Source organism: Colossoma macropomum, unplaced genomic scaffold (assembly GCF_904425465.1).
Source record: "Colossoma macropomum unplaced genomic scaffold, Colossoma_macropomum, whole genome shotgun sequence".
NCBI classification, from domain to species: Eukaryota; Metazoa; Chordata; class Actinopteri; order Characiformes; family Serrasalmidae; genus Colossoma; species Colossoma macropomum.
In genome coordinates, this window is record NW_023494805.1 from 3,728,539 (window position 1) to 3,739,734 (window position 11,196).

At 40.0% G+C, this 11,196-nt stretch overlaps 1 protein-coding gene across 1 annotated transcript; it reads left to right on the forward strand.

The window, feature by feature from the left end:
- The first annotated feature begins 4,503 nt into the window (after positions 1 to 4,503).
- Positions 4,504 to 6,639, forward strand: LOC118825651 (C-C motif chemokine 18-like). The gene is made up of 3 exons (XM_036596378.1): positions 4,504 to 5,247; positions 5,861 to 5,972; positions 6,188 to 6,639. The coding sequence occupies exons 1-3, from the start codon at positions 5,172 to 5,174 to the stop codon at positions 6,456 to 6,458; spliced, it is 459 nt and encodes a 152-aa protein (XP_036452271.1). The 5' UTR covers positions 4,504 to 5,171; the 3' UTR covers positions 6,459 to 6,639.
- Positions 6,640 to 11,196: the final 4,557 nt, after the last annotated feature.

Genomic DNA, 11,196 nt, shown 5'->3' on the forward strand with positions numbered 1-11,196 from the left:
TTTTGCTCATGAATGTGTTTGTTTATTATATCCATTATCTTTTCAAATGCAAATTCAGTCCATTCAGGCATTTCAGTTCCTCCCTTAACTAGTGTACCCTTTCTGATGTTAAGAGGTTTCCAAGAGTCTTTCTCAAGATTCTGTAGTTTTTGGCCTGTACTAGTCATGGTGAGGAAACAAGAGAACAAGCTAAGGCAAAAACACAACTAATTTTCCCTCACTGCCTGAGAGGATAACCCTACCAGCCTTCACGCTACAGGGTTTCCCTCACTACCTGAGAGGATGAGTAACAAAACCACTGGTCTTCCCAAATACCAGTCTTCCCTTGCTACCTGAGAGGATAACAGTTATAAAACCAATGGTCTTCCCAAGTGCACTATATGATACTGCATTAATACAATAGGATAGTGCAATTATACAACAGGATAATGTATTTACGGATCACGTGACCGATTTTCCTGAATGGCAGCTCGTGTCTAGAGCTCTTGCATTCCTTCCCTCTTTTTGGTTTAGTCGGTTTTAATTTCACTACCCTGGTACCTTTTGTTATAAAAGATTGTCTGAGATGTCGAGCACAAAAGGGAGAGCGATTTCTATGCCGGTGTCTTCTCCAATTAAGAAAAGATCTAAGCAGTTTGACTCACCCGAGATGGCTAAGATGGCGGATCTCTTGGCTGATTCCATGGAAAAACAAGCTAGCTTTCTCCAGTCGCAGTTGGAAGCGATGTGTGCGGACTTCAGGGTTCTGTCATCTGCAATCCAAGATGACCTTTCAACACAGATGAAGTCAGTCCTCACGATGATTTCGAAAGTTGACAAAGTAGTTGGCGAACAACGCAAGCAGGAGAAAATTCTATGACTCAGCTGGAGTCTGCTGAAAGTAAGCTAGCTGAACTCGAGGACCGCTCACGCTGTAATAACGTGCGGCTGGTAGGTCTCCCGAAGGGCTTCAAAGGCGACATCCAAAAGGCGATCAAAGAGTGGTTCCCTTCCCTTGCTGATAAAGAGATGGAGATTGAGAGAGCCCACCGAATCTACAAGAAATCATCAGATGGTCAGAACTCGCCGCGGGTGATCATCTTCAAATTTCTGCGGTATCAGGAAAGGCAACAACTGCTGAAGGCTTACAGGGAGCGCAGCCCTGTTGTGTGTTCAGGCTCCAGGCTACGTTTCTTCGTTGAGTGCAGCGCTGCCACTATTAAGAAAAGGATGGCTTTTCTTTCAATTCAGAAAACATTGAGAGCAGCTGGTATAGAGAACTTTCTGCTATATCCAGCTCTGCTAAAAGTCAACGTGTCAGGTACTGTCCATCATTTCTCTTCTCCTTCAGAAGCGGAGGGTCTGCTCTCCTCTTTAGCCAAGCCGAATGAGAACACCATGGAAGCACAGATTCAGTGTTGATTGCTTGCTTACTTTAAACTTTCCTGCATGCATAAGTCAAACTCTGTTGACGTTATGGCATCTAAAGTAAGCTTAACTTGGGTGTATTAGCAGTGTTTATGTTCTTTGTACATGCACATTTTTTATTTAATTTTTTTTTTCTTTCTCTCTCTTTTGACTAATCTATCCTTTGAATATAACAATACTTGATACAGGCTCAGACACATCTGGATGAACTGCACATCTTGAAGCAAATATCATGGGGAAAAAATTCACATTTGTATCAGTGGCTATCAATTATGGCTCAGTTACAGATCTACGAATTCTGTGGCAAGCAATTAAGGGATACATTAGGGGGAAATCCACTCTTTTCGCCTCACAACTAAACAAAACTAAACTAAAGGAAATTACAGTCCTAGAAAACAAAGTTGCCTCTCTTGTTCTTTCACTACAGACATCCTTTAATGAAACTGTTGCAGCTGAGCTTGAATTAGTTAAAGGGGAACTTAATTCTCTTCTTAGAGGGCGTTCTGAATTTCTCATGCAGAGTTAGACAATATTATTATTTTCCTAGTAGTTGCCCTAGCCATATGTTGGCCCTTAAATTGTGCAACAGTGAACATTTTTTTCTGACATCCCTTTTATAAAATCACACCAAGGTACTTTGGTTACAGATCTGGCTAGATTAATTCTATATTTCAGATCTGGCTAGATTAATTCTATATTTCAGCAGTTTTATGCAGAGTTATACCAATCTGAATCACAAATGGAATATAATGATCACATGAGTTACCTGAGGACTCTAAATTTACCATGTCTTTCTAAAGAAGCAGATATGCTCGGCCAGCCAGTAACATTAAATTAACTCAAATTAACTCAAAAAAGCTCTACAAGCAATGAAGAAAGGAAAAGCTCCAGGCATGGATGGTATACCCCCAGAATTTTATTTGACATTCTTTTCCCAACTAGGTCCACCTCTGTTAGACACGATAAATAATAGGTTCTTCCAGAGGGATGCAAATACAGCAATAATTTCTCTTCCTCTTAAACCACAAAAAGACCCAACCTCCTGCTGCAGTTATCGCCCCCTGTCTCTGATTGGATCAGCTGTTAAATAATTTGCTAAAGTCCTTGCAACACACCTTGACACATATATGACTAAATTAGTTCATCATGATCAGACAGGGTTCATTAAAAATCGACTTGTCTCTGACAATGTTCGTCAGCTGCTTCATATCCTTGATTTTGCACCTGATATACTTACTCCGTGTGCTGCTGTTTCTTTAGATGCAGAGAAAGCATTCGACAAACTTGAGTGGGGCTTTTTATGGGCTGTACTGGACATAATCGGTGCTTCATTTTGTTGCTATGTCTTTTGTTGCTTACTGTACTTTGTGTTACATTGGAGCACTAACTTAAAAATAAAACATTTGATTGAAAAATAGGTTATAGGTCATTATAGGTTAATGCATTTATACATAGGACGATGCATTTACACTGTGGGATAACGCTTTAATACAATAGGATAATGCAATTATACAACAGGATAATGCATTTACACTATAGGTTAATGCATTTACATATAGGATGATGTTCCAAGGTGGCAACAATAAGCTTGAATTGGAAGAGCTTTTCTTTCTAAACAGAAAAAATAAGGACTTTTCTCTCTCTGCTGTTCTGTGCATCACTGAGTCTTGGCTCACTGAGTCAACCCCGGACAGCGAGCTCCAGCTCCACGGAGCTCTCAGACAAGAAGAAAGGAGGTGAATTGTGCTTTTATATTAACCAAGGCTGGTGTACAGACATCACTGTGTTAATGAAAACATGCAATCCTAACCTGGAATCACTTTTTATAAACTGTAAACCTTTTTACTTTCCCTGGAATTCTCCTCTGTTGTTCTCGCATGAGTCTACATTCCACCCCAGGCATGCATGCATGAGGCGCTGTGCACTCTGGCAGATGAGATCACCAGCTCAAACACACAGACCCTGTTTTTATCATTTTAGGGGACTTCAACAGATCGCAACACACCAGCGAACTGCCTAAATACCGACAGCATGTTACCTGCCCCGCCAGAGAGAGTAATATTTTAGATCACTGCTACACTGTGGGGCCTATCGCTCTGTTCCCCGTGCTGCTCTGGGCCTCTCTGATCACTCGCTAATCCACCTCCTTCCAACTTATAGGCAGAGGCCCAAGTGTGCGAAACCTGCAGTCAGTACTGTGAAGAGGTGGATCACAGAGGCTAAAGAAAGGCTTCAGGACTGCATGGAATTAACAGATTGGAGTGTGTTTGAGGATGCTACAGGCAGCCTGGATGAACATGCAGATACTGTGACACCCTATATCAGCTTTTGTATGGACACCTGTGTTCCCACCAGGACTTCCTCAGGGGGATCATGTGACCTTCAGCCCTCTAAATAAACATTCATTTTGTGTTAAACTTCTAAAGATATTGAGCTTTTTTATTGTATAAACTCCCATAAAGCTCCCAGAGTTCATACAGCTGTTGGTCGGCGCATCTAATGCCTTTGCTGATCCAACTCCTGTAATGCTCAGTGGGCCTGACGCTGCAGCTGGTCTAGCAAGAATCCAGCTAAAACAGTCTTGTAGCCCTTTCCTGATGCTTATGTCTTTTAGCTAGGCTCCTGAAAGTGACCATTAGATAGACTAGCCAATAGCTGTAGTAATCACTGTTATAACATCTTGTAAAGTTGTTGTTTTAGCTGTGAAAAGGACTGCGCTCTGTGCGCTCTACTGTGTCTCTACTGTGTGACGTAGACTGTGTTGAGCTGGTTTGAGAACCACAAGTTCTAAAAGCTGAGTTGTGGTTTAAATAAGTTAAGCAGTCTAATAATGGATATGTGAGCATGTGTGTGTCAAACTGATGATCTCACTCCAGGTTCACTGCAGTGACAGGAAAATATTTTGTTAGTCACCTCACCAACGCTGGCAACTTTGTTATGCTGTCATCACCTTTTATATTGCATGCATTAAATCTTCATCTTCGCTCGTTTCTATAGCCCAGGGCCACACAGTGGATTAATCTGGCCCTGTGAATGGCAAACTGTTCATGTAAGGACTATGTCCAGAAATCTTTGGCTTGAGGTAGGTATCAGCCATGTCTTCACATGGACCTGCCCTTGATTACCAGTGCTTTCCAGTGAACAATAGCTGGAGTTAATCAACGTTATATTATAATACTACTGATTCCTTAAATATGTATTAGGTCTATATAGCACTGATAAGGATATATTACATTACTAGATATTACCACTACCACCCCAAACCCCCCAAGTTGGTTGAACCTTCCACCCCTTTAGATTTTTTTTTTCTCCAGTTCATCCACTGGTTGCTGATCTATGCATTAATTTGGTGGTGCTGGTATACAGATACAGTGGTTAGTCATATCAGATGTCTTTTTAAACACAGTATGCACAATATCACAGGTCATTTTGATCAAAATGCTTTGGCTTTTAGGATGTACAGAATTATGGTGTCTGAAATAAAGCTGTAGATTTTTATTTATTGTGTGGTCTGTGTTTTGGTCTTGTCCAGTTCTCGGTAATGACTCATGCTCTTCATCTGTGCACAGTTAGCTTCGCTTTAGGTGTTAACCACAGGTGTGTTTCTGGAAGAAGCAGGGCTCTCTTTTTTTAGTGTTTAAGATACATCCTAACCACCACCCCCAACCTCCCATCTGCTAATAAAACCAAGGGCAAGATGAAATCACCTCATTACAGGCTGTTCAGATCACTGACGATCATCTCCTGGATCTGAAGCTGCAGTCATGAGCGTCTGTCCTCGTTCTCTCCTCTTGGCTCTGCTGATCATCCTCTACCTTCAGTCCTGCACAGTGGGACAGCGTAAGTTAACGTTCATTCTTGGGTTTTTGCCTTTTTCATGCTGCTTACATGTTTATGGGAATTAATGCCTTTATTGTAATAAAATAAATTACATGTTTATTTACTTCTCAACGAACTCACTAACTAATTAAGTAGAAAGTTGGCACGTTTTTTTCTGCCTTTACATTGTTGAATAAATATGTAGGTTATCTGGCTACGCTACTGTGGGAAAATGTGGATTCTCATGGATTGGTTAGCTAAAACACAGCAATGTGGTAGGATAATAAACTTCTATTGAGTTATTATTAATGACAAACTACTCACTGACCAACACATTACATATTCATATAAACTATAAGAGTGATTTATTTTTGTTCTGGCCAAAAATGACACTCAGACTGTAGTGCATGTGTGTGTGTGTGTGTGTGTGTGTGTGTGTGTGTGGATGAACTAACAGACTGTAACACTGCAGCTTTATTCACAGCATTAATAAGAAGAGTAAAGTTAAAGATGATCTCACCTGCTGTAGCATCATTACACTCACTAACACTGTCATCTACAGATCACTTCACTACATCACCTCTTCACTCTTTACTACATCCTTCTTCATTTTATTATTCTAATTTTCTCACAGATGGAAAAGCACCAAAGGAATGCTGTTTCAGTTTCTATACCAGACCAATCCCTGTAGCTTTCATTAGTAAGTACGAAGAAATGAGAGCCAACTGTACAAGACCTGGAGTGATGTAAGTTTTGACCCCTGTCTTTTATTAATACTCTATCAGTAAAATGATATTCAGGTTAAAGTAATTGTTGTAATTCAAGTAGCCATACTGCATCCTTTAAAGTTGCACTTTAATTTTGAATATTTCAGCCACCAAGATTTATCTGTCAGATGTAGAAGTCTAACAGCTGAGCAAACCACAGTAAAACACTGACACAAATGTTTTGTTGATTGCAGTTTGACCACTAAGAAGGGTGTTCGTGTCTGTGTGAACCCCAGTCTTAAGTGGGTGCAGCAGCTTATGTACACGATTGATCATGGAGTTTTGGAAGATTCCGGTGAGCTCCATGAGCATGAAGTTAAAACCAAAACCCGGCCTGTATCTGGAACCTCGAGACCAGATCCAGCAACAGATGCACAGAACCATGAACATGAAACCCAAAGCCGTCCTGTACCTGAGACCCTCAGGCCTGACTCAAATGAGCCCAAATTGTTCTGTCTAATTTGAAAACCATTTTCAAAATCAATCGTGTTTTTTCCATTTTTTAAGATGTTTTTTTAAATAATGGTACTGTTATTGATCGGCTAAGTATTGGTATTGGCTGATTTTCAGCCCAAGTAGGTAATTTTTTCCCCATGTTGCATTATCCTAATATTTTATCCTAATGCTGTTTGCTATCCGGTGTTGACCAGAGGAGGATGGGTTCCCTTTTTGAGTCTTGGTTCCTCTCAAGGTTTCTTCCTGTTGCTCTTAGGGAGTTTTTCCTTGCTACTGTCTAAAGGACTAAATGCCATTTCACACAGAGTCTGATTTTTTTAGGATGAAAAAACATGTCAAGATTTGAAAATAAACACATGTACGGCGTCTTTCACACTGAGTCCGACACTGATGGACTGCAACGCCGTGTAAATTTTAATCAGAGGCTGCTCAATTTTCTGTGTTATACTGATGAGTTAAAATCAGGCTCCATTGTCATGGTTGCAGCCATCAGGATGGCAGCAGAATTCTTGTAGCAGAGAACAAAAGCTTATATGACAAGCAAACACTGACAAACGCAGAGGTTAAAGACAATATATGGCGGACAAGAACTGAAAGGCTGTGAATGACAACATGTACATAAAAACAACTGTATATAACCAGAATTCATTTGCCCCTTTTTAATGAGAAGAGCAGCAAGCAGAAGCAGAGCTCTGAATACCCCCACTGAGGAAACACCTGCAGAATCATTCATCATGTAGCTTCAGGTCGTGTAAGAGGTTCTTTTATTTTTGTAGAATGGGATGCACCCTGTGCACCATTTAGTTGCTTTGCTTAAAAGAAAAAGTATTTAGACTTTGTCTGAAGGTCCCACTACTTTAAAATCGCATCCTTTTTTCGTCTGAAAAAAATTGTACTTGGTGTGAATAGGCTTTAACAGTCTAGCCCCGCCCTCGATCAATATTGGCCAATCGTGCTGAAAGGCGATCAGTATTGGCCCCAAAAACACTGATTGGCCCATCTCTTCTGTCGTACCTTTAAAAGCAGGAAAAAACTGTTGTTTTACAGTCTAAGGGATTATTTGAATTTATAGAGTAATGTAGTGAAGAGCATAACGCTGTTGTCGGAAGAACACTTTGTTTCTCCATTTTTGATGTTTTTCAGCTTTTGACATAATTTGAAAATGCATGTTGTCCTTTACATTGTATGTAAAGTTCATGATGGACCAAACAAAATGACCCAAAATGACTTGGAATTATGCCTGGTTCCATTGACTTAGATTAAAAGTAAAGTAGGTTTTTTCCTTCTCCTGTAAAGTTACTATTTTGGAGATACAAGGTTTTCTTCCTACAACAGCGATTTATTCTTCTTCCATTGCGATTAGTAATGAACTTCATAAATGTATCCCCTGCAGGAACTAACATGTTTCTCCTGTCCTGGTTCTGGATGTCCTGCCCTACTGAACTAGTACTGAACCTACACACCATGTTCTATATCTAGCACTCTGCTCAGATTTCTTTTTAAATTCTGGTTCTTCTTCATGCTTTTAGAGCATTTCTCCTTTTGATTCTTAGCTCCTGTAAGTGGTTCTTCTTCATGGTCCTGACACTGTCTCCCTCTGTGTTGCTTATTAGGGAGCAACACCCACATTTCTGGAAAGCTGCTTTGGGACTATGGCTGTTCTTGAAAGAGCTGTGTAAATTCAATTTAATTGAACATGCAAACGTTATTTCTTTTAGCTCATAGTGTCACGTGAGCCAACATATTTTTGAGGTGGTTGTACCTGCCAGTAATTACTATTCTGTAAAAAGCTGTACTTTATTTCCATATGAGATAATAAACAGGAGTTTAAAGCGACTTGACTGCAAATATTAAAATCTTGGTAACGTTTTCTAATAAGAGGTGACTGATTAATATTAAGCAATGCATTTTTCAACTTGAATGACAAGAGGTAGTTCATTATTAATGGTTGGCTAATATTAAGGAAACAAATAAAAAAATGCATTAATTGAAATTTTTGAGATGACCATCTGGGGCTTTTGGTTTGCTTTGCCCTGAGTTTGTTGCAGGTGAATTTGGGAGGTGGAGCATGGACCTGATGGTCTCTCTCTTCTGCAGATAGTATTTTCAGGCCACGTTGGGGTTAATGCTGTCAGGGATTCAGCGAGTTTGGTTTGCTGGAGTGGGCTTTAACCACCTAGTGGTTAACTTTCTTTAATAGTGCTATCTCTGTGGTTTGAAAACCATTTTTTAATAACTTAATGTGAAAATAAAGAGAAGGCTTTCTACAAATTCCACTCGTTGTCTCCCTCAATTGTTTGCGATGAACTGGTTGAAAAGTGGTCTGTAACAATGGGGGAGCTCAACCATTAACAACTTCCTTGTTTGTATTTGCCTTGTGTTTTTTGGCTGTTTTTTTTCCTGGCTGGCTCGTATCCCTGTCGAGTTTCTCTGTGTTTTTGAGGGGGGAGAGTTATGTTAGGTAATGTTATATTTGAAAATGCTCCCTGTTAGCATTACACTAGTATTCCTTTTCTTTTGGTGCCAGTTTGCTTGTTTTGTTTTGTGTTGGAAGCCTTTTTTAGGCACAGCAGCATGCCTATTTGGTCACATCGATCGTTTTTTGTTTTAGTTTGTTATTTTTGAATGGTGACCGTGGCTGGAGCAGTTGTCTCAGGGGCTGTAATGTGCCAAAATGATTCAGACGTTCGCGGATGAAAAAGAGAAAAAGGCTTTACTTGTACAATCATGATCTAAAATCGTGGTCAAACAACAGGCAGAGGTCAATTCCAAAAATGACAGAAAGTACAAAAAACAACCAGGCAAACAGAGCCCAAAGGGCAAAGGCAAAAAGGGCAAAGTCCAAAACACAGAAGAGTAGTCAGAATCCAGAAATAACAATAACCACAGTGACGCTCAGTAACTCTCGGAAGAAGAAATACCTCACAAAGAACTACACTAAAAGCCTGGGCTTTATACAACTCTAACTAGGCAAACAAAGACAGGAACAGGTGGAACAGATTAGTATTCAGGTGAAGCTGAATGGTGGTTGGAGCAGGGTGGAAGGTTAGGAGTCACATGATCTCCCAGAGGATTCTAGGAGATGGAGTCCGTGGAGGTGTCAGGGCTGGAGGGATGCGTGACAATGGCACATCTGAGGAGCTGGGAATTGCCTGTTATTGGGTTTTTCCTGGTGCTTACAGGCTTCAGTACTCTAAATAGGTTAAGTTAAAAGATTAGGGTTTCTTAATAGAGTCAGGTGGGGAGGGGCTCTTCCACACTTGTTTGGTATGAGGTCCTGTTTGTGTCTGCATGAAGACTGAGGTTTTGATTGCCTTATGGTTTGGTGAGTGTTTTTAGATTTCCCATATTTTTGAATTCTGATTCGGCTTGATTATCCCCATTTTAGCCGTGGCTTCAGAAGCTGAGGGTTTTCTCCAGGGTCTTCGCAGCCATGCTTGATTCATTTTCTAAAGAGCAGTTGCTAGAGGTAGCTAAACATTTTAAAATTGAGTGAAGCACCACAGATAAATGCCTGAAATAAAGTATCAAAGTTATTATTAAATTGGCGTTAGTTGATTTGAAAGTCTTGCCATCAGAAGAAGCTCCACCTACTACTGCATTAAATCTTACAGCCTCGCCTAAACTGTCTAGTGGCAGGAGTGATTTTCCTTTTGAACAACAAAGGGAGCTCCTTCTCTTACAATTAGAAAAACAAAAGCTAGAGCAGGAATCTGAAAGGACTGGACAGAATTTTGAGGTTTGAACTTCATTAAGGAGGGTAAGCTGGTGGAAGGTTCTCTGCAAGATGGTTATGGTTATGTGTTCACCACAAGGGGGCGTTCCTGATTCAAATTTTATTGTTGGTATTGATTGATTCCTCTATCAGGATTTAGGGTAGAAGACAGTCTAAAATATGCAATGGTTAAAGCAGCGGTATTAAAAGCTTATGTACTGGTTCCAAAAGCCTTTTGTCAGCATTTTTCGAGGACTGCATAAATCTACCAATGTGGGCTGGAAACTCAGCTGGAAACAGTTATCAGAATCCTTATCTTTATTTGCCAAGTACTAGATTTACAAGGAGTTTCTCTTGGTGCAGGTGTCGGCATAAAATTAAATCCAATAAAATAAATTCAGAAAAAAATATTACATATAAACAGGAAAAGCAAAAGGATGTGCAATGAGAGATTAGTATAGCTACAATCAAGTGCTGAGTTATATATACACAGTATGTACCGCTAAAGGAATTGAGCTGCAAATACAACCCCATTTCCAAAAAAAGTTCAAACACTGTGCAAAATGTAAATAAAAACAAAATGCAATGATGTGGAAAACATTTAACCCCTATATTTCATAGGAATAGTACAAAGACAACATATCAAATGTTGAAACTGAGAAATTGTATTGTTTTTTGAAAAATATTTGCCCATTTTGAATTTGATGCCAACAACGCATTCCAAAAAACTTGGGACGGGGGCAACAGAAGGTTGGTAAAGTTGTGTAATGATAAAAAAAACTCCTGGTGGTTAATGGGCAACAGGTCAACATGATTGGGTATAAAAGAGCCTGGAGATCTGCCGTCCTGAAGAGTTCAGATCCAACACACCTGGCTCATATAGTCAGATGCCCCTGAAGGCCTTGATTACCTTGATCAGGTGTGTTATTCCTTCCACAACAAAAAGGTTCACAACTAAACAGTGAAGATAGAGAGAGAGACACCATCTGCTGAGTCAGCAGATTTCTTTATCAGTTACAGTACTGGATCAGT

Excerpts from the sequence above, each read along its gene's own strand:
- LOC118825651 (XM_036596378.1), top strand. The coding sequence starts at position 5,172 with ATGAGCGTCTGTCCTCGTTCTCTCCTCTTGGCTCTGCTGATCATCCTC. Across the intron at positions 5,248-5,860 it reads GTCCTGCACAGTGGGACAGC|ATGGAAAAGCACCAAAGGAA; the intron begins GTAAGTTAACGT and ends ATTTTCTCACAG. Across the intron at positions 5,973-6,187 it reads TGTACAAGACCTGGAGTGAT|TTTGACCACTAAGAAGGGTG; the intron begins GTAAGTTTTGAC and ends TGTTGATTGCAG.